Raw genomic sequence first — 24419 nt, 5'->3', positions numbered from 1 at the left:
CATGTGGGAACCTCTGTGGTCTAAACTAGGTTAATGGATTTAAATCTTTGTGTATAAGAAAAAGGTTTTATTCCTGATCGATTTCAAAGGTTTTGGGGAAAATTCACAAGGAGGATTTTAGAACAACAAGCCTGTTAAAACTGAAACTGTTAACCTGTCGGCTCAAGCGTCAACTTATCCAGTGGTGGAATGTAACTAATGTCCCATTTCCACTGCATGGTGCGGCTCGGCTCGGCTCGCTTTTCTTGATTTCGTTTTCCACCGCAGACAGCACCCTCAATGTAGGCGGGATTCTTGGCTGATCGTCATAGCGATGCCTCGCGAAACTACCGTGACATCATCTCAACGCGACACAAACACACACTCTCCCCGGATCCTTTCATCGGCAACCAAACAGAGGAGCGTTTGCACGTCGTTAACTGACCACGGCGGGGTTTGTGCCTGGTGTCCCGTGTCGCGCTTGCGACGGTTCTCTCTGACCAATCAGTGATCTGCAGTGTTTTAACTCCATCTTTTCGTATCAGCTCAGCTCGCTTGGAACCTCGACCGAGGTGATACCAAAAAAATTAAATAATAATAATAAACTTTATTTATATAGCAACAGCTTTTCATACAGGCGGTGCAACTCAAAGTGCTTTACAATAAAATTAAGAGGCAAGAGAAAAAACAAAAACAGGCAAATTAAAACAAGTGCAAATACTGCACGATAAAACCAAGCAATAAATGAATACAGGTGTGCTAAGAACAGCAGAATATATGAAAGATAGAAATAAAACAGAGGAATGCATAAGAAAAATGAAATATGTAAAAGATAAGAATAAACCAAAGGAAGAGTGACAGTTTAGTTAAAAGCAATGTTGAGTAGGTACGTTATTTTTTTTAAAGTACCAGGTACTATCCACAATTTTGCCAATTTATAACCATAAAGAACAGTTCCGAGTGAGCCGGGTCGAGTCGGGCCGTGCAGTGGAAATGAGCCACACGTACATTTACTCAGGTTCTGTACTTTAGTACAATTTAGAGGTTATTGTACTTTACGTGAGTATTTTCTTCTACCTTTGCTCCACTACATTTCAGAGGGAAATATTGTACTTTTTACTTCACTACAACTTTAGTTACTAGTCAATTTGCAGATTCAGATTAATAATACAAAATATAGTCAACAATAAATTATGATGTAATATTATAGATTAAGATAAAACTTTATTTCTCTCTGGGGGGAAATTGACGAGCTAATTAAAATTAGCTCCAGCTAATGCAACATTACAGTGATGAACACATTAATGCATCAATAATGAATCACCAATAATGTAATATAATCTGAAATGGGCCATTCTGCAAAATGAGTACTTTACATAAGTGTTTTTTGATGACAATACTTTTGTACTTTTACTTAAGTGAAATTTTGAATGCAGGACTTTTACTTTAACAGAGTATTTCTACACTGTGGTATTACTACTTTTACTTAAGTAATAAATAATAATAATAATAATAAAACTTTATTTATAGAGCACTTATCAAAACAAAGTACAAAGTGCTTCACAACAAGAAAAATAAAATAACACAGTGAATGATGAAATGTAAAGAAATAAAAAACATAAAATACATAAAAGCAATAAAATAAACAGTAAAATAAACAGCCAGTTCAGGTAAAATCAGGATCTGCTTTCTGATAAAAATGTGTTTTGAGACGAGACTTAAACGAAGACTCTGACTCAGACAGCCTGATGTCTTCAGGCAAGTTGTTCCAGAGTCTCGGGGCCCTGATGGCCAAAGCTCTGTCCCCCTTAGTTTCCATCCTGGACTCAGGAACAGACAGGAGACCCCTGCCCGATGATCTCAAACTACGTGAAGGTTCATGAGGGATTACAAGGTCTAAAATATAGTCTGGAGCCACGAAGAGCCTTTAAAGTAATCAACAAGATCTTAAAATCAATCCTGAAACAAACAGGGAGCCGATGTAAAGAGGCTGAACCAGGTGTGATGTGGTCGCACCTCTGGGTCCTGGTTTACAGCCGAGCAGCTGAGTTCTGTACAGTCTGCAGTCGAGTCAGAGTTTTTTGATTTAAGTACAAGATCCGAGTACTTCCCCCAGCTCTGCGCATGTCGAGGCATCATCGCGGGGGTGTCAGTAAGCAGGAGATTGTCACTCGAGTTGGATGTGACTGTGAAAACAGTGAAAGCTGTGGAACAGATGAACGAGCCGCTGTCTGCACAACGTTCAGTCACGATCTTTGTTCCTGCTCACTAGATTGTCTTTTTACTTGACAAATTTAACTTAATGCACCCGCACACACCATGCAGGCAAGCATGAACACACACTCAACACACACTCACTGTTAGACTACACCCGAGTTGAAACATAAAATTTAATTTGTGCTGTCATTTACACAGAGGTGGAGGAAGTATTCAGATCCGTTACTTAAGTATAAGTACTAATACCACACTGTGAAAATACTCCACTGCAAGTAAAAGTTGCATTGAAAATGTTACAAGATAGATTTATTGATCATTTTACAACACAGGGTTGTATAATGAGATTTTGTTTTGTAGTTCCCTTTATGCTACTCAAAAAAATATATATATATACAGTAGATAATTACTTAAGTAATTAATCTGAATCTGCAAAATACCTAGTAACTAAAGTTATCTGATAAATGTAGTGAGCAATAATTGCTTCTGAGATGTAGCGGAGTGGAAGTGTAAAGGAGCAGAAAATGGAAATACTCAAGTAAAATACTCACAAAATTGTACTTAAGTACAGTACTTGAGTAAATGTACTTAGTTACTTTCCACCACTGGACTTGTATCCTACATCTGATGATTGTAAAGGTTTGAAACAGTAAAACGTCTCTGCTGTCTCGACAGAGATAGAGATGAAACAGAGGCTGCTGCTCTGTGTGATTCTTTTTCTCTATTACGGATGAATTATGCTTCTGAATTTAGGACCAAATGTATAAACACATATTCAAATATTTTAAATTACAATAGAATATAAACAATAAAAAAACGCAATAAATAGAACAAAGTATATAAAAGTAGTACTAAAGGAAGGAATAAATAAGGAAAACAATTATATTTACAAGGAAGATATACCTATACACACACACACACCAATAAATGCCTGTAAGTGATTTTTTTCTGCCTCATTTGAGTCTTTGTTGACGTGAAGTGAACAGACTCCTTGTTTGTTCTCATTGTTGATGGATAGAAAATAAGTTTACGCAGGACGGTTATGTGTTCTGTAGATATTTCTTGTGCTTCGCGTTTTCTGCCAAAGAAAAAGTGGCGCGTTGAATATACAGCTGCAAAGTGTTGCTATGACGTGCTTTTATAGAAATGAATGGATGCAGCGCTGTGAGTCCTCTTCCATCTACTCTCAGAGCATTGAAAGGGGAATATTTTATATGTTTTATGGTATAAAATGCACTCCATGATGCACTGATGGGTTTTTCCCTGTGGGTTTACTGGTTTTCACCTACAAACCACATATTTATTTAAATAGACAACATGACCACAGCCAGGGTGAGAAACATCTCAAAACAAACAATATGCAAAGAAAACTCAGTAGTACATACATCTCTAATATAGTACAAAGACATAAATACATGAAATACACAGCTGTGGGCCGTATGAAAGTGCGAATACCACAGAAAAAAAACGTTCTCACTCGGCAAGCAGGAGAGAATGCATCTTAAAAGCTGCTGCAAAATGTAGCCTAACGCAGACGGACGACAAATAAAAGAAGTATTTCGACATTTTGGGAAATACGTTTCTTTGCTTTCTTGCTCAGAGTTCGATGAGAAGATCGATCCACTCTCGTGTCTGTACGGTAGATATGAAGCTAAACTAGGGGAATTTTGCTACCTTTGGACAGAGCCAGGCTAGGCCGTAAGACTTCCTGTTACCTGACAGCAGGCTAGCTGTTTCCCCCTGTTTCCAGTCTTTGTGCTAAGCTAAGCTAACCGTATCCTGGCTGTAGCTTCATATTTAGCGTACAGACATGAGAGTGGTATCAATCTTCTCACCTAATTCTCAGCAAGAAAGTATTTATTTACCAAAATGTTGAACTATTCCTTTAAAGGAAAAACAAACAAAGTGTCTTCGTAAGATGTGAGCGGGTTCACCGATTGGCTCTTGAGACAACCTCACATATAAAAGATGGTTCTCTCCCGTTTATGTATAGAAAGCCTGCTGAAGGTCTCAGTAATGAACCACTTCCCTGAATACAGATGGTGTGCTGTGCTCTCGGTGACCTTTGACCTCCTCCGTCACCTGTCAGCTTGTGCTCAGGTGTAAGACTGCACCTAACCATTATTTTCATCACAGGTTAGTCTGTCGGTTACTTTCATGCTTAATCGTTACATTTTTTTTTTCTGTCCATAAAATGTCCGAATAAATTTGTAAAAAGTGAAAAATGTCCGTCACAGTTTCTGAGAGCCCAAGACGACGTCCTCGAATGTCTTGTTTTGGCCCAAACAATCGTCTAAAGCCCAGAGATATTAAAGTTATAATGATATGAAAGAGAGAAAGGCAGCAAATCCTCAAATTCGGTGAGCAGATGTTTGGAATTTTTGCTTGTTAAATCACTTAAACAATGAATTGATCCTAAAAGTTGTTGTTGATTAATGCCAATCAAATTGTTCCAACACTACTTAGATGTACAGCAGCTGCATTGTTTGGTCACCATGCTCGCCCTCGTTTACTCGGTAAATCTGCAATTTCCACTAAACTATTTAGCTCTCAGAGTAAACAATGGTCCTTTTTCACAGCAGACATTTTGACTTGTCATAGCAGGAAAGGCACAGGTGTTTGAAGTTCACGTTTGCTGGGGTTTTTTTATTCTTTTGTGATGCAGAAGAGTGACGAGCAAAAGCTTTCCGCACTGATTGTCACAGTCCGACCTCTTTTAAACAGGTAAGCAGAGTCAGGTGAACATAATTAGATTAATCAAGCACTGTCGTAGAACAAGGACACAAAGAGAACAGCACAACACTTAACACAAAATACATTTAAAAACAACAAATCTTTTAAAAATAAAAATATTATGAATAAATAAAATGACAATTTCTTTTCCATTTTTACTTTTTGTGTATTTTTGTGTAATTTATTTACAAATCAAGCCAGATAAGGACAAAAAGAGTAAAGCATTACATAAATAAATAATAAAATTATGAATTAAAAATATAGAAATATAAAAATATATATATATATTTAAAACAAATAAAATACATTAATTTAAAAAATGTTTTTTAAATTTGTAATATTTATTATTGTATTTAAACTATTAACTAATTTAAGTTATTATTTATTATTTCATTTTTTGTTTGTTTTTATTTATCTATTTTTTTTTTTATATATATATATATATATATATATATATATATATATATATATATATATATATATATATATATATATATATATATATATATAGATATATCTCTAAGTCAATGTAATGTCACACCTTCTCCATTTTTACGACAGTGCTTGATTTGTTCTGATGATGTGCACCTGTCTCTACTTACCTGTTTACAAGAGGTCGGACTGTGACAATCATGTTTGTGCTCGATACTCTTCTGCATCACAAGAAACTTAACTTAACTTCGAAAGACTGTATTTTACAGTTTACCTTCGGTTGGTTTCAGTTATTACACACTTTATAAATAATGCAGGTTCATCTCATCGGTGTTTGTTCCTTCTTTGACACCATTTTCCGGTCACCGTACGATCCAGCAGATGGTGTGTTCAGTGACAGAAAGATTTCCAATACCATCGTGCTCCAGCTATTGATTAGAAAAACATTTAACATAAGATCGCTCTGAAAGTAAAGCCGACTGTGTTCGGTTGTCAGATTGTGATGGAGCTCCTATATTTTGGCATCGTACCAACAGACAGACATTAGAAAATCATTTGTAGGTTTGTTGGTGTTTTCAGAAAGCTCAGTCTGGGTCTCTGTGGTCTTCGGTAACGCTTACTCAAGTCCATTGGTTCGCCTACGAGACAACAGTGAAAAAGACTAACAACAATTAGCTTGGGAGAGAGTGGCACGGGATCAATGAGCTCGCAAATGTCCAGCTATCAGGAAAACAGATTTCAGTCTGGGAGGAGGAGGGTGAGAGGGAGAGAGCGAAATGAGGCTGGATAATTAGGAAAAGCAGGCTGTATCCCCCAAAGGGAAAGAGCAGCGAGCTCTGTACATGCAGCTATTCGCATCATCCCTCCCCTCTCTATCTCTTTAAGAGCCGAGAGAAGGAGTGTGTGTTCAGTGTGTGTTCGGTGTGTGTGCGTGGGGGAGGGGTATTGGCTGAGGTGGAACAGTCCTGTAATGAGCAGATTTTAGAGAGAGAGAGAGAGAGAGAGAGGTAGAAAGAGAAAGAGCGAGGCCGAAAAACAAGAGAGGGCAGATGACTTGGTGGAATTGGGATACAACAACAATCCAGGTTTAGGCGAGCGCTGCAATGGAGAGGACAAAGGGAAAAGGAGAGGAATAATTTATTTTGTCTTCTTCTTCTTCTGCTTTTTCTCTTCACATCTTCAGGAGAGGAGACCGCCTCGTCTTTTAGATCACAGCAGAGCAGAGAGGAGAAAGAGGGAGGAAATAAGAGGAGATATTCACTCTCCGTTGTGTCTGCTGAGGTGTGTGTGCGAGGCTGAGGCTGTGTGTTATGGATGTGTGTCTCTGAGCGTTAGCCTGGATTGCTCGTTTCCAGGCCATGCTATAGAGAAATACCTCCAACTTCTCTGCTCCTCTGATTTTTTAAAATTGCGTACGAGTGCAGCAGCATCCCTGTCCTGTATCCGTCTCTGAGTGCCGGTGCGGCAGGGATGTGGGGATACTGTAATGTCTGATTGAGCTGAGCTCTGTCGCTGCTGCCGCCGCCGCCGCCGCTCTGTGGGCCTCTGGGACTGCCAGAAAAGCCTAGGCCTCGCTTGTCTGGTGCGCCCTGCTGCACGGCTGAGGCGACGAGCCGGCGAGCTGCCCGGCTGCGAGGCTGCGTGAAGCAGGAAGGTGGAGGAGGAAGTGGAGGAGGAGGAGGATGAGAAGCACTCTGAGCCTGCATGCCCATGGGAAGCAGCATGCACAGCAGCTGCGTTCGTCACTCCAGAACCGTCGCTGAGGCTTAGGCTGCTTCTCCATCGTAAGGTGATGCTCTTCGGGCCACGTCCTACTGTTTTTAAAATGAGGAGCTGGTGTTTTACATCCTAAACTAACAGGAGAGGGAGAGTCGAGGCCCTGCACCTCCATGCTACCAGATTCAAGCGAGGCCTCTTCCCTCTTTGCTCCTTCTGAGTGAACCAGGCCCTTGTTTTTTCTTTTTCTTGACATTCTAAGGATTTGCCTAAACCTGTTTCATGCATGTCCACTGGAGGCAGGTTTGACTTTGATGACGGGGGGTCGTACTGCGGGGGGTGGGAGCAGGGTAAGGCCCATGGTCGAGGGGTCTGCACGGGGCCCCAGGGTCAGGGCGAGTATGCGGGTGCCTGGAGCCACGGCTTCGAGGTTCTGGGCGTGTACACTTGGCCCAGCGGGAACAGCTACCAGGGCACCTGGGCGCAGGGCAAGCGGCATGGCATCGGAGTGGAGAGCAAGGGCCGCTGGGAGTATAGAGGGGAGTGGACACAGGGGTTCAAAGGTCGCTATGGGCAGCTGGAGAGCACGGCCAGCGGGGCCCGGTACGAGGGGACGTGGAGCAACGGGCTGCAGGATGGATACGGCACTGAAACCTACTCTGATGGAGGTAAGTCTGCTAAAACTGATTTTCAGAGCCACTTTGGCCTCCATGTATCTTCCCAAAGCTTTTGTTTTCACACCAAACACCAGTTCAGAGATCAGCTTTAGTCCAGTTTGACTTCAACATCTCTGCTCTTCCACAAACTGATTTTCAGGCTGCAAGTGGAACGACTTGCTTATTTAGCCTGCTGCTAAAAAACACATCTCCAATGTAGGCTACATAAATAACATGTAGGTCACATCCACATGCATGGATGGATTACTGAGCAGGCCTTAGGGTTCAGGGGACCCTGGGGGGCAGTATTTTATATAGTGTGCTGTAATATTTAGTATAATATCTTTTGAGGAGTGTCAGTGTGGTTCTGCTTCTCTTCATCTCCAGTCTGAACTAAAAACTGAAGTTCAGCTGCAGGTTTTCAACCAACAGCAGCACCTGAGAGTTCTGCTTCACCTGCAGAATGTCACTGAAAGACACAAAATGACCACAAAGACGCAAAATGACCACAAAGAGATGGAAAACGACTACAAAGAGACACAAAACGACTACAAAGAGACACAAAACGACTACAAAGAGACACAAAACGACTACAAAGAAATGTAAGATGACCACAAAGAGACGCAAAACGACTACAAAGAGACGTAAGATGACCACAAAGAGACGCATAATGACTACAAAGAGACGCATAACGACTACAAAGAGATGTAAAATGACTACAGAGAGACGTAAGATGACCACAAACAGACACGAAACGACTACAAAGAGACGCAAAACGACTACGAAGAGACGCATAACAACCACAAAGAGATGTAAAACGACTACAAAGAGACATAACATGACCACAAAGAGACGCAAACCGACTACAAAGAGACGCATAACGACTACAAAGAGATATAAAATGACTACAGAGAGACGTAAGATGACCACAAAGAGACGCATAACGACTAAAAAAAGAGACATAAGATGACCACAAACAGACACGAAACGACTACGAAGAGACGCATAACGACCACAAAGAGATGTAAAACGACCGCAAAGAGATGCAAAATGACCACAAAGAGACGCATAACGACCACAAAGAGATGTAAAACGACCACAAAGAGATGCAAAACGACCACAAAGAGATGCAAAACGACTACAAAGAGACACAAAATGACCACAAACAACGCAGCCATGTTTCCCTCCAGTGTAGGAGGCCTTTTACATGTCTGTGCCTGGGGGCCAATGTCCACATGGCGTCGACATCACCTTCACTCCGGCCTACTGACCAGCCTTTATTATTAAATGATTAGAAAACAAGGGAGACGGGCTGCGGACGTTAAAAAGAGGACGTGTGTCTAATATTGGAAATTAAACCATGTTGAAATCTCATCACTTGTGTTTAGAGACACAGATTTATAAAAACACACCTTCACCCCTCTGCATCACACCCTCTGTCGCCATGGTGACGCGGAGACAGCAGGTCAGCGTGTCACTAGAGACCAGCTCGCTGCTCTCCTGCTCTCTGATTGGCTCTCTGCTTCTGTCAGTCTGGTGTTTTTTCTGACTTCGGGGGTTTGAAATCTAGGCCGTTTGATAACCGATGCTGCCCGGCCCACCTCCGAGCACCGCGCAGGACCCGGATGATGGAAGCGAGGTCAATAAGTGATGCAGGTGGAATGAAAACACGGTGTGTGTCGGTGCTGCAGTGAAGGTGGAGGTTGTTTGCCGGAAGGTGGTGGCCTGTTGTTAAACGTCTCCCGGCGCGAGAGCATTGAGGCTTACATCTTCATACCTGCTGTTTTAACACGCGACTGTCAAGTAAAAAAAAACAAAGATGGTGAAGAGAGGAAAACATTAAAAAAAAGACTGCGTCACGCGACAGCTCTGCTCCTCTCTTCCGCTCACGTGCAAGACCGCCGACAGATGAATATAGCACGCACGAGCTGACACATTTTCCACAGCCCAATAAATGTGCAGGACGCTGTTTTCCACGCAGACACACACGGGAGACTCACTGACAGGCCTGTCAACAGAGCAAGTGCTTATTAAAAACGACAACAGCTTAATAATAAAACCACATTATGGGCCACATGCCTCGCGCACCTGCAGACAGGTCAGACGAGCGCGAGACGGTCCGGTTTTGGTTTCAGCACCGCGGACAGCTCCCGGCCGACAAAGAGTGAATCGTGTTTTTAGTTTGTGGAGCCTTAGAAAGCTTCAGGAAAAGACTTGTAACTAAGGTGATTCACTAAGGCAACAGGAAAAAATGATTATTTTATTTTTATTATTTTATTTAGCAAAATTTAGCAAAATGAATAATTTTTGTCTTGAGTTAGGTTCGTCAGTGGACCCAAAGGATGTATAACTGTATAATGAAGTATATGCACTGATCTTTAAAGCATACTATTTTTGCAGTTAGTAAACAGGGAAACCAATATACTTTACCATTTTGTACTAACAGGACATGATGCGATACATGCACCGACTCGAGTACTGTACTGTGCAATTCTGAGCCATTCATTTGATAACTTTAGTTACTGCTGTAGTTACTCTGCAGATTCAGATTAATAATACAAATCAACAAAGTATGATGTATTATTATAGGTTAGGATAAAACTTTATTGATCCGGTTACTTGTAACAGAGTATTTCTACACTGTGGTATTACTACTGTGTGGTATTACGATCTGAGTACTTCTTCTTCCACCCCGGTACACTTTGTGTTCTGCACCAAACAGCGGACAGACCAAGTTAGCAGCTAGCTGGTGAACTAGCTGCTAACTGTCTGCTGGATGTGTAAACAAGCTAATGTTGCTAACAAACTCTCCATAACAACTTTATAAGGTGATATGTCAGTGTTGTGTTTACAGCTTGTTGTGCTGCCCCCAAGTGGCCAAAAAACCTAAACCAATTAATACTGCTTTTAAGGCCCTTATCATTTAGTTGATATTGTTCTTTCGATGTGAACAAAATGTGAACAAAATGTGAACTAAATTCATTACACACTCGGGGGCTTTTGGGACCCCGGGGGGTCACATTTGTCAGTAATCAAACCTTGCACACTAGAAAAGTGGCTAAATTAATTATACTCCAAAAATTAAAGTTCCCCTCCAGACATGTTTTAAAGTATGTAAAAATACTCTGCTATGATTAATTCTTTGTTTAACATGGTTATCCCACGTAAAAAGTTTAAAAAAAAAACTCTGAAAAGGGGCTGGAAGCTCATTGTGAAAGTCTGGATCTATGAAGGCCCGCCCACCGCCACCGCTGCGTTAGGTTGACCGGTGCCGGTGAGAGCATGGATGTGGGTGAGAGACATACATCCATGGTGAGAGAGATGGCTCGAGTTAGAGGAAACATCGGAGAGATTCAGCCGTACACGTTTGAGCCTCAGTCAGACCCAGATGAGGAGTCTGTTGTGCACGACTAGCAGACGTATCAGAACGGTAAGTGTAGTTAGCATCTTTTATTCGTTTGTGTTGTTTGTTAGCTTGTTAGCTTGTAACTGGCAGTGGCTGACACAGCGTTAGTGGTTGTGAAACATGCAATAATATCTGCCACGACGTTACAGTGCGTTCACATTGTTATAACGTAGCGTTAGTAGATAGTTGAAGGAAGCTCCAGGGTCCGGTTTACATCCAGAAACTGCACACTCTACCATGTTACCAACAAAACTTTCACTACGCTAACTTAGTGCAAACTCTCGCTCTGTACTGACAAGTCCGCTCTGCGCTGGAGGTTTCAGGTTTCTTTGCCGGTTGGTTGCCATGTTCTTTGCAATTACCTTTCGAGTTTTGTGACATCCCAAATCTAGCTTGCCCGGAGTACGTTTGAATCTCACATTTGTGAGTGGAGGGTTACTTTAAGTATGCACCCTAAAAAAAACGCTAGATTTTTCAGTGTGCTGTTGTTGGACGATATTCTCCCACAATGCATTGCACAAAGAAAACAGATGAGCTGCTCAAAGCTGGAAACTAAAAATAATAATTGTGGATGGTGCTGAAACAGCTCCAGGAACACCTCAGAAAACAAATCTTTGGAAAAACATTTTGCTTTCTCCTTGTGAAGTTTAATTATACTCACTGCACTAACAGTATCCTATATAATTACAGTACATACTATTTATTATTCATATTTATTACATAGGGACACAGTGAGTGACTCCTGTTTTAGATTTAGCAAAAACAGCCTGGGAAACGTACACCTTTGAGACCTTAGTGCATCTATTAGGGTTTTATTTCAGCACCATGGACAGCTCCAGGTCCACACACATACGAATACAACACATAATTCACTGTTTCTGGACTATTATCTACTTTACTATTCTGAACCAACAAGAAATAATGTAAGATGTGCTGACTGATGTGAATTTAGAAAGCTACGGCCAATTAAACTTAATAAAGAGAAACCAAAATGTTTCTCCAAAGATTTAACAACATTATTGTTTTCTGCTCCCTCCACTGTATACGACCTGCTCAGCAGCAAACAGCAGACAGACACAGTTGGCGACCAGCTGGTGAACGTAGTGGAGCGTTTAGCAGCTAAAAAGCCAGATATTTTTCTGGTGGAGACCAAACACAGAGCTCACAGAGAGAATATTGGACTCCAAACCCAACTCCATGCTAATGAATGCTAATGTTGCTCCATAAAAGCCGGATGTGTAATTAGGCTAAATAAATAGGTTTGCTAACACGTTCAGCCTAATTTTAAAAAGGTGATGACACGCAAATGTTGTGTTTACAACTTGTTCTGCTGCCTCTTAGTAGCCAAAGAAATGTATTTGTGCTGCATTCATGCAGTGCAAAATAAGTCGTCAGGCCTGACGATCAAATCTAAATGAGCCGTTTGGGTTTAATGCAGTTTTGTTTCGATTATATCAATAAACGTTTTTAGATTGTGGCTTTTAATGTTAACAGTATAGTTTAATGTTATGTTCTTTTAATTTGTGCACACAGATTATTAATCCAAGAGCACAAATTACTCATCTTTGTTTGTTTGTATTTATTCTCCATGAAACCGTCCAGGCTCAATAGGAAATATAGATATAAGAGGCCAAAAGCATGTTGTACGTTCAACATGTGGCACCTTTAAGAATGACTCAAGGGTTCAAAATGACTATTTGTCAATTTGGGCTGAGAACAGAAAAATATATCAAAAAATGTAAAATCTGACATAAAATTAAAATTGATATGTGACGGGGGCCTCTGTCACAAGTCATTGTACCCACGCAAAAACTGATTTGTACCTTTTGATAGTAACATTTTAATCATCCAGATCTACATATAATGATCAATGGGCCAATTTCCTGTTTAAAGTGTTTATAGTTTATGTTTTCAAACTTTATGATTAAAACATTTGCCCTTTCTTTCTGAAAACTGTAGTTTCAGTTTCAGCTGATTTAGTCAGTTACTTAATAAGTCGATCTGAAAATTAATCGGCAACTAGTTTGATAATCGATTAATCGAGTCACTTTTCAAGCAAAAACACCAAACTTTCTGTAGCTCCAGCTTCTCAAGTGTGAGAAATAAATAGAATTTCTTTGAGTTTTGGACGGTGAGTCAGACCTGACTTTGGGCTTTGGGGAACTCTGATGGACATTTTTCACCATTTTCTGGCATTTTTTAATCGAGAAAGTAATAAAAGTAATAAAGTAATAATCGTTAGATGCAACCCTAGTTTCAGTCGCCTTGCTTGATCGATTACTTTTTCTTCTGAGTCAGTCGTGTCAGGATATACAGAGGCTGAGCCCAGACTGCGTGAAGGAAGTGTGGACAGCTGTTAAAATGCCTTTCATGACATAAAACTCTCCAGCTCTGTCAGCAGGAACGGCTGCTGTCGAGCTCTCCTGTAAATTAAACTGACAAACCGCGAGTTGAACAGGAGGCTGTCGAGTTTCCTGCCCAGAAATATGAAACTCTGGATCTGCTTCACCTCTTGTTCTGACCACCTCTGGGATTTGAGGAGAGGATGGAGGGCGTGAGATGCAGACCTGCATTGTTTTAAAGTTTCTCCAGGAGGTCCCGGTGTCGATTGCCCTTTATTTTTTCATTGGCGTAGATGGAGAGGAGGATGAGGACATGACATGTTGGAACCTCTGTGGTTTAAACTTGGTTGATCGATTTAAATGTTTGTGTATAAGAAAAGGTTGTATTTTATTTATTGATCATTTTCAGAAGTATGGGAGAAAATTCACAACGAGGATTTTAGAATAAGTCTATTCTTCTGTTTTACAAATAATGAAACTGTCAAACTGTTGGCTCAAGCTTCAACACACACAGTTGTAGTATGTTGGTTTGTCTTCCATACACCCCCTCTTTCTAATCTGCCAAATCTTAAACAGCTCAGGCACAAAGACGTCACATTCGCTCGATAAATGCTAGCACTTTTTAGAAAGTACATATGTACTTTTCTGCAGTTTAGGAAATGCCAAATATCTGGTGTTATTTCAAGTGTTTCTTTGATTTATTTTCACAGCTTTAATGTTGTGCCAACATGCCTCAGTTTGGCACAAAATTATTTCAAAGATTTTATTCCTGGCGTAGTTTAGCAGCCGCATAAACCTTTACACACAAGAATGATACATGCATATGGTCTATCTGTTGCATGTCACAATACATCTACCTCACAATATCTGTATCACTTTTGTCAGTCCACATCAGGAGACATTATTGCCACTTTGAGGCTGATTAGTGCTATAGTACTTTTTAGCCATGCTGCTAGCACGGCACTGGGGATGGCATTGGTCTGTCCGTCAGTTGTTCCACCACTGTGGTTCAGACTGGAATATCTTAACAACTATCAGATGGATTGCCATGAAATTTTGTATAAACAATCCTCAGAGGATGAATCCTGATGGCGTTTCCTATAGCACCACCATGAGACACTGACAGCTTTGGCTTTTAGTGAAATGTCTCAACAACTATTAGATGGATTTCCATGACCAAAGTATTGTACAAATTAAAATTTTGACCTGATGGTGGTGCAAGATGAAAAGACAGAGGATCAACAAAGTCGACTTCCAAAGTTACAATTCATGCTGAGGGGGACATGAATGCGTGTACCAAATTTCATGACAATCCATCGAATAGTTGTTGAGATATTTCACTCAAAATCACAAATGGTAACCTCATGGTGGCGGTAGAGGAAAAGTCAGGGGATCACCAAAGTCAGTAGGGTTCATCTGCTGGGAACCATGAATATCTGTACAAAGTTTCGTGGCAATCTATCCAATAGTTGCTGAGATATTTCAGTCTGGACCAAAGTGGAGGACCGACTGACCATCCTGACTCTCACTGTGTCTCTGTTTGTCTTTCAGGAACCTTCCAAGGCCAGTGGCTGGGTGGGATGCGTCATGGCTATGGCGTGCGGCAGAGTGTACCGTACGGCATGGCGGCCGTCATCCTCTTCCCTCTGCGAACATCCATAAACTCCCTTCGCTCCGAGCATAGCCACGGCCCTCCGGCTGTGCTGGAGGATGGCACCGCCACCACGCCCACGGACGGGGTGGTGGCCGGGCTGGCCGGGAGCCCAGTGGGACGAGGTGGGTTCGCTTTGACAGCTCCAAGTGAAGCTGAACGTCAGAGGAAGAGAAAAGGCCGCTTCCGCCAGTCCATCCTGAGCGGCCTGAAGCTGCGCCGCTCTGAGTCCAAAAGCTCCCTGGCCAGTCAGCTCAGCAAGCAGAGCTCCTTCTGCAGCGAGGCTGGCATGAGCACCGTCAGCTCTGCTGCATCTGACATCCACTCCAACGCCAGTGAGAGTGAACAGGGCGCCCCTGTGGACGCCACTGTCACAGAAATGTATGCTGGCGAGTGGCGGAGCGACCAGAGGGCTGGCTGGGGTGTGAGCCGGCGCTCGGACGGCCTGCATTATGAAGGTGAATGGGTGGGGAACAAGAGACACGGATATGGATGCACCACCTTCCCTGATGGCACCAAGGAGGAAGGAAAGTACAAGCAGAATGTGTTGGTGAGCGGCAAACGCAAGAACCTGATCCCACTGAGGGCCAGTAAAATCAGAGAGAAGGTGGACCGGGCTGTTGAAGCTGCTGAGAAGGCCGCAGACATCGCCAAGCAGAAAGCAGAGATTGCCATGTCAAGGTGAGACGTTCCCTTTTCAGCAATACATGTAGGCGGTCTGCACCAAATATAGAATCATTGTACCAAAATTCATGAATAAATGGGCATGTGTAGTGATACAAAGACACAAAAATCTCATCAAACAGCAATAAACAAATCAAATATTTAAAAAAAAAACTTCAAATATAATCAATAAACAAAGTTTTCCATGCATCAAGTTGTTGATTTCAGCATCTGACTTACGCTTTTACAGAATGTAATGTCTCTGAAAATATCGGATAATTAAACACAAGGCATGTTGACATGTGGATGTTTCCATGTGCTGGTATGTGTGTTGTTTTTTGGTTTAGACGTTAAAATGAGAAAATCACAGTTATACTTTGAAAGCCTACCTCTCAATTACACTTCTTTACTTCCATGTCAGTCCATTTTCTTCTCTCACAGCACTGAAATATCCAAAACAAGATGACAGAAGAAGAATAACACAAACTAAATCAGTAGCACAAATGCTGAATATTACAGTTTACCGAATATCTAAGCTTCAGTAAGCTGAACATTTCCAAAGCGGAGAGCAGATTTGGCTTAAATGAGGCTAAAAAAAGCAGAACTTCACAGATACAGAGTCGATAACCGTTATAGCTGCGGCCGGTTTTGACTGCTGTGTTTCTACCTGTCCTGTTCAGGATGAGCCACGCTCGTGGGAAGGCGGAGGCAGCTGAAGGAGTGGCGCAGAAGGCCACGGAGGAGTGTCGACTGGCCCGGATAGCTGCCAAAGAGCTCTCTCCCTCCTTCCACATCTATGGGAACGGTGAGTGGGTCCAAGCTTTCACACATGCTGCTCTGTTTATGTGATGTTGGATAACATCCCAGTTATTTCAATGACATGTTTGCAATGCAGAACTGCATTAAGATTTTTGGTGTTTCACTGTAAAGACTGCCTTATTCTTGTATCATCAAACAGATTCATTTACATTATATGTATTACTGGCTCTTATGAAATAAAAAATACATTTTGAGAATCATTTAAAACCTGCAAGAGCCTGACAACCAATGCTAGTGCTGATATTTTTCAGCAGTAGAGGGACCTGTAGGCCACGTTAAACCCTTAAATGGAAATCCATATACAAATTTAAGTTATTTAAACATAACTGAGCAACTAAAATAATAAATGTACACATGCTCAAATTGCTGGTTCTATACACAGCGGACTACTGGTCCATGAATCTAAACTTGAAGCTTCCTAATAACAGAACTGGCAAAACGTCAGTTTAATCATGATAACAAAGTCATAATAATAATAATAATGATAACGAGGTTGGTATATTTTAACCTGCAGAGTTTGAATTTAAAGCTGCGTTAATTGGCCACTTGGGGGCAGCGCAACAAGCTGTAAGCACAACACTGGCATATTATCACCTTATAAAGTTGGCTGCAAATAATTATCCATTTACACTTCCAGCTGACACAGAGCAACATTAGCATTCATTTATAGTTGCGTTTCTGGCCACCTGATTAATGTATGGGAAACATCTGGCTCTTTAGCAGCTAGATGCTCCACTATGTTCACCACAAGTCACTAACTTTGCTGTTTGGTGCTGAGCAGGTAGCGTACAGTGGGTTTATCTTTCTCTGAAAACAGCTGCTTGATGCTGCTGAAAACAACCATGTGACTGAACTAAAACAGTAGAGTTGCCAGCCAGAAAACCAAAACAAGGAGCTGAAATAGAGTCGGGTGATAATCCCAGAGGTGGACGAAGTACTCATATCTTGTACTTTAGAAAAAGTAGCAATACAATAGTGTAGAAATACTCTTTAACAAGTAAAAGTCAAAGTCAAAGTCAAAGTAAAAGTTCTGCATTCAAAAATTTACTAAAAGTAAGTAAAAGTACAAAAGTATTAGCATCAAAATACACCAAGTACCAAAAGTATTATGCAGAATGGCTCATTTCATAATAATATATATTATATTACGGGATTATAAGTATTGATGCATTAATGTGTTTATCACTTTAATGTTACAGCTGGTAAAGGTGGAGCTAATTTTAACTTTATATACTGCGGGGATCAATAAAGTTTTATCTTAACTGATAAATAATACATCATAATTTATTTGTTGATTATATATTTTATTAATAATCTGAATCTGCAAAATAACTAGTAAGTGGTTATTAAATAAATGTAGTGGAGTAAAACACTAAATATCTGCGTCTGAACTGTAGTGGAATGGAAATATAAAGTAGCAGAAAATGGAAATACTCAAGTTTGTACAAGTACCTCAAAACTGTACTTACGTACAGTACTTGAGTAAATGTACTTAGTTACTTTCCACCACTGACTACACTCTTTCCTATACGAAAGTGATGGCGTTATACTATTACAGTACTGTTTGTGTAATAATGGTTTGCATCTGGTGAGGAACTGATTTACATTTTTTTTAAATAATAATAATGAGAATATTAATATACAGTATTACTTTTGGCTTTTCCTTTTTTTCTTTTGTTCAGTTTGAGTTTGTTAAGGATCTACTAACACAAAATTATTTTATTGCCAAATTCCTGTCCACCTTATGTTGCCTCATTTCCTCCAGAGACCTGGGTTGTAACAATTAGTCACAAGTCGTGACTAATTAAAAAAGGCAGCAGATGACTGAATTGCACTCATTATCTTCATTTAAAATCTACATAAAAGCATTTACTGGTACTTTTTAAAGATTCAATAAAAAAATATACCAAATATGTGGATTTACAGTATGTGCTAGTCCCAGTGTTTACAGTGCAGACATATTTTGATCTCATAAAAAACACCAAACTTCAGAGGATTAGCCTTTGAGGATTCAAACTAAATCAAGTGTATTCACTCTCATAATCCTCTCTAAGCCAACAGTGATTGCCAGCACAAGATCCAGTTTGTATGCAGCTTTTATCTCCTTTTGTTACCCCGCATGCTAATAACACTGACACACACGCTGTAGGTCTGATGGACTCGCTGTGGACTGGTGCCAAATCAATTCACTGGTGCTATTCTCCAACTGTTTTTGCAGGGCTCGAATGTCAGAGGCCCAAGCACCAGGACGCCAAGGACAAAGACCATGAGGTGATCTCCACAGGAACAGACAGTCCGGAGCTGTGCACTCCGGACACCACGCCGCCTGTAATAACACCTGATCTCAGCCCCGTGCTGAGCGTACCCACCTCGCCCCCCCACAGCCCGCCCAAGCACGCCCATCGTCCCAGAAATGCTTGTTTCATGCGCCAGAGCGCCGTGGACGATCAGAGCGGGGCCGAGATCCAGGTGCTGGTGGAGGGACGGGGGATGGATCTGCCGAGGGGAGGGGCTAACAATTGGACTGATGACATGTATCCGGACCGAGGAGGCAGCAGCCGCTCCACCACACCCTCCCTTCTGGAAGAGCAGGAGGGCCAAATTAACGGCCACGAGCAAGCCCCTTTGTCCAACCACAAACCACGGGAGAAATCCTTGTCCAATCACAAGTCCCGGGAGCACGCTTCCTCCTACAGAGCATGGGAGCACTCCCTGTCAAACCAAAAGCCCTCCAAGCAAGCCTCTTCCAATCACAAGTCAAGGGAGTATTCGTCCTCCAATCACAAAACATGGGATCATTCTTCCACCAATCACAAGGCCTGCGAGCATGCCTCTTCCAACTACAAGCCGCAGGTGCACATTTTATCCAATCACAAGGCCTTGGAACATAACATGTCCAATCACAAGACTTCTGAGCATGCTTCTTCCAATCACAAGTCCCAAGATTATATCTCCTCAAATCACAATGCAAAGGACCACGTCTCATCTAGTTACAACCCTCGAGAGCATGTCTACTCCAACCACCATCCAAAGCAGCACAACCCCTCCAACCACAAGCTTCACGAGCATGCTGTAATCGACCAAAGGCTAGATGGCCTCACCGGGGGCTGGACTGCTGAAAGCACCCTTAGGTGGAGCCCTGCCCATTCACGCCTCACAGAGCAGGACGAGGAGAGGATGAATGACTATACGGTTGATATGAGGCTTCAGTGTCCGGACTCGCAGACGTCTCGGGGGCTGGGTCAGGACTCTCCGGCCCCCCAAAACAACAGGCTGCGATCCCGAGGCCTTCGGCCGGTCAGAGAGGGATCCATGGACTCTGTACAGATGCTGGACAACCTGAATGTGGGGGCAGAGCTGGAGGAGTGGCCGCTGCACAGGGACCTCACCCTCTCCCCACCCCTAAAGTCTCAGCCCATCACTCTGGAGCAGGAAGGAGAGCATCTCACCCTCAAATCAAACTCAGTGAGTCATTACAGTTACAGCGTGTTTGAGAGATGAAGTCTGTTTCTTTGTTTCGACTAGTAAGGATCCACATTTTCCTTTAATTGCTGAGGGTTAATTACAACAATTGAATCGTCAGTAATCATCAAAGGAATAACTTGTCATTTATGGAAATACGCTTAATCGCTTCAAGCCAAGAGTTCGATAGTTGCAGCACGTAAAATGTATCGTTTTTACATTTCTGTTTGTGTGCGGATTAAACAAGTGAGATACACCTTTAGACAGAGCCATGCTAGCAGTTTCCCCCTGTTTCTAGTCTTTATGCTAAGCTAAGCTAATCGCCTGCTGGTTCTATCTTACATCATTCAAATTTAGACAAAATTAATTGTTGTCAGCATGGCTTTAGGAGTTTATTTATTCTTTCTGGCTGTTTTTGTTCCCAACTGCAACGACGAAAAGTTTTGAATTCCTTACAGTTTTGATTCATGAGTCTGACTGGCTTCTTCTCCATAGCAACAGCTGCTAAGTCTCATGGGTAATGTAGTATTTAGAGCGGTTTGCCACGCTAAACTGAAGAAAAAAAATGAAAACTGGTGGCTGTAACATAAACCTATAGCATTTGTAAATAATCTGAGAAACGATGTTCAGTAAAACTGAGGATATGAGAGTGAGGAAAAATACTCCCACAGTCTAAAGTTATGTGTCAGAGCGGAAAAAACATAAACAAAAAAGTCAACAACAACAAAAAAAGATACTTACAGAAATGCATCTCAACCTGCACCAGGGGGCGTCACATTTTGATTGAGAGCTGTAGTGGTGGAAGAAGTACTACATCTTTTAGTTGCACAGTGTAAAAATACTCTTTCAGTATTAAAGTAAAAGTACTTGTTGGGCAGAATGGTCCCTTTCAGAGAATTATATTATATAGTTATATTATTATTATCATTACTGATGCTTCAAAAAGTAAGCAGCATTTTAATGTTACTGCTGGTGGAAGTGGAGCCAATTTTAACTACTTAATATACTGTTGGATAGTTTAAACTACAGCACAGTATCATATTTTATAAACTGATCATGTGTTTCGTTTGAAAAGTCTTAATCTGTAAAGTAACTAGTAACTAAAGCTGTCAGATAAATGTAGTGAAGTAAAAAGTACAATATAATACTCAAGTAAACTAAAAGTACCTCAAAATTGTACTTAAGTACTTTACACGAGTAAATGTACTTAAGTTGCTTTCCACCACTGGACAGTCGAAGTGCTGAACCAACATTTTTTCCAAAATATCATATTCTGTGAGTCTGGAGGTTATTTGTGAATACAGAAGTGATCAAATTAAGCTTCAGCAAGTCTTAAGGAAATGATTACAACCAATACCTGATCACTTTTTAGCTGCCATTTGTTCTAATACGGTTTTAATCAACCGCAGCTGTGGAGGCTCTGTTTTCTGTTTTCCAGACTTCAGTTTCAGTCTAACTGAATGTTTTTCTTACAGCTGTTTCCTTTGAGAGATGATGTGCGTTAACTGGACTAACTGCTTCCTCTCTCCTCTCTTGTCTTCCAGGGCTCCAGCTCTATTCTGGTGGTTATGGTCATTTTACTCAATATTGGAGTAGCCATTCTTTTCATTCACTTCTTTATTTAAGCTTATACAGGTATGATCTACTAAGACTTATTGATAACTACGGTATATTATATTATTACTTACTGAGACGGACATTCTGCCTATTCGACTGGAGCCCGCAGCCCGAGTGACAGACACAGCAGAGCCTTTCTATTGTTGCTACTGGTCTTTTCACCTCTGTTGAAGCCCATTTGAGTTTCTACGAAAGCACCGTTCCCTTTCAGATGCTTATTTTGAGCTTGCAACCATAGAAAAGAAAGTAAGAAAGTAAAGAGTGCAGCTTTAAACTAGCGTGGTGTATATCGGGACACACATGCATGGGTGTCCATCAGCTACTGTTAAACGGACTGGAGATGGCACAGGCAGTTTTGCCCATTTTTCCATCCACTCTAGACAAGAATATAGCAACCCTTGTTTCCTGGTTATCATGAGAAACATGCTAACCAAGAACGCGGCACACACACATCCATCTTAAACCCCACAGACAATAACCCCTTTTGCCTTTTACCCCTTTCCCCTTTTGTGCCCATCCACCAGTCTCTACCCCCTATTCGCACTATGCGCTACATACAGAACTATGCTGCAAGAGTAGATCCATTTTAAAGGGCTCCGTCATTATTCTTTTCTTTTTTCCACTACGAACTACAAAGACGCACACAACCATTGCATGAGGCTGTGTGGGGTTTTAAAAGTGCATTTTCTATCCCTTTAACATCACCGTTTCTGTCCTCCATCCTGGTTATCACTTCCTGTCGCCGCACCCGTCGGCGGAGATTTGGAAATCAGCGCCGCGCCGCTTCACGTCCAAATCAAATCACAGAATCTGACCGAATCAGATTCACATTTGAGTCACGAATCAAACGTCAGCGACCAACACACTCCAAGACCCACGAGTCTAAACCTCGAGGAACTTCCTGAATTTATTATATTATAAGTGAAACCACACAAACACACACATTCGCACGCAAAAAACACACACACACACACATACTACACATTTAACTGCTGACATACTGAGGAGGATTCAGCCTTGCTCCTTTGTACAGCCTTGAGACTGTTATGTTATAACCACTAATTCTACTATATATGTGTATGTGTCATTATTATTCAAGTTTGTTACTTTTTGCAGTTTGCAAGACAGAGAGAATGCTGAGTGCCTCGTATTTATTCATTTTCCGTCTCAAATTTATTTAAAACCCCCCGACCCCTAGATAAAACACCCCGCGTGGGCAGGATAAGAGGAGACGAATAACCTTCAACATTAAGAAAGGTGACCCTCCAGCACCCCCCCACCCACCCCCTCTCCCACCCCCCCACAAACCTCCCTTTCACCCTGAAATGGCATGCACTGTTTTGTCTCTCTCTCCCAGTCCCCCTTTTGGACCAGTCAAAAAGGGAAAAATGGGGTTTCTACGGTGTCATTTCCAGACACTTTTTGGGCCGGATGAGATTTTTTTCAGCATGTTTGTTCAGCCTGCTCAATCTGGTGTCAGTTTGTGAGTTTCTCCCTCTCGTCTCTTCTATCCAGCAACACAAGGCTACGTGAGACGTGGAGAGCAGTGTAAAAAAAAAAAACGCTAGCTTTTAACTCTCAGTGGATACTGAAACGTCCCGAGTTTATGAATGATATCAAAAGAAACTCTCTGCTACTGTATGTTTTATACTTCGCACTCAGTGGCATCATCATGTTGTGACATCATTGCATGCCCGAGCATGCTCTTTCTTACTCTTTGGTTTATGAGGTTGTTTCGAAGTTAATGTGGAGAAAATAATGAAATGTTTGAAATTAATGAGTTTGGTGTGGTTATTACTGCTGTCTCGCCTTTTCAATCAAATGATTCAGTTTCATGAAGGTGGTGAAGAACACTAAAGCTGAACAAATCAATAAGCAGGAGGGATTTATGGCCATTTTGGATTTTTTTTAATGATTTTTGATTCATTGTGATTAAGTACTTTGATTTAATTTTCTGGATTTGCCAAAAACAGACATTCCAATCCGGTTATTTTATCTATAACCCGTTTCTCAATTGATTTTGCAGAAAATGTACTTTATCACAATATATATCATTATCGTGGTATAAAAATCACAAACACTGAGAGAGGATTTCATCCATATTGCCCACTCATAGCTCAAGAGTCAACAAGCTGCGTTTGTGAAGTGATGAACACCACGGTTATTCAAGGTTACTGCAGGTGACGTCAATACTGGTTGCAGGTTTTCTGGTCGGCAAACAGACCAACAAATCTCTCTGGTGTATGTTATCGGCACTTAAACAAGACTGACGAAAGCAAAAGAGCCTCAGTGTTGAAGAGTATAATCATAATGGGAAGGTTACCATGTTGATCTTAGAGGAGTAATTCAATATTTTGGGAAATACGCTTATTTGCTTTCTTGCCTTCTGTCTGGACAGAACCAGGCTAGCTGTTTCCCCCTGTTTCCAGTCTTTATGCTAAGCTAAGCTAACTGCCTGCTGGCTTTAGTCTTATATTTAACAGACAGACACAAGTGTGGTATCAGTCTTCTCATCGAACTCTCAGCAAGAACGCAAATAAGGGTATTTCCCAAAACTTTTACTTTAAACACTAAAAATATTCAACAGAAACAGCACGTATAGTAAACGATTTATAGAAGTAAGACAAACCTGTCATACTTAAAACAAGTTCATTTGAAGTGTTTCTATCTCTCCAACACTTTAATTTCAGCAATATGTAAACACTGGGTAAGTATAATTAATAAAGTAT

At 41.3% G+C, this 24419-nt stretch overlaps 1 protein-coding gene across 1 annotated transcript; it reads left to right on the top strand.

Moving 5' to 3' along the window:
* The first annotated feature begins 6259 nt into the window (after positions 1–6259).
* Positions 6260–23467, top strand: jph3a (junctophilin 3a). The gene is made up of 5 exons (XM_044201148.1): positions 6260–7742; positions 15030–15810; positions 16473–16597; positions 18830–20076; positions 21618–23467. The coding sequence occupies exons 1-5, from the start codon at positions 7361–7363 to the stop codon at positions 21696–21698; spliced, it is 2616 nt and encodes an 871-aa protein (XP_044057083.1). The 5' UTR covers positions 6260–7360; the 3' UTR covers positions 21699–23467.
* The last annotated feature ends 952 nt before the right edge of the window (positions 23468–24419 follow it).

Source organism: Siniperca chuatsi, linkage group LG1 (genome assembly GCF_020085105.1).
Source record: "Siniperca chuatsi isolate FFG_IHB_CAS linkage group LG1, ASM2008510v1, whole genome shotgun sequence".
Classification (NCBI taxonomy): domain Eukaryota; kingdom Metazoa; phylum Chordata; class Actinopteri; order Centrarchiformes; family Sinipercidae; genus Siniperca; species Siniperca chuatsi.
Note: the sequence above shows the minus strand (reverse complement) of the source record. Positions and strands in the feature narration are given on the sequence as shown.

Bases quoted from the DNA above. Each gene is read 5' to 3' on its own strand.
- jph3a (XM_044201148.1), top strand. From the start codon at position 7,361: ATGTCCACTGGAGGCAGGTTTGACTTTGATGACGGGGGGTCGTACTGC. The intron at 7,743-15,029 runs GTAAGTCTGCTA...TTTGTCTTTCAG, and splicing joins TGAAACCTACTCTGATGGAG to GAACCTTCCAAGGCCAGTGG. The intron at 16,598-18,829 runs GTGAGTGGGTCC...CTGTTTTTGCAG, and splicing joins CTTCCACATCTATGGGAACG to GGCTCGAATGTCAGAGGCCC.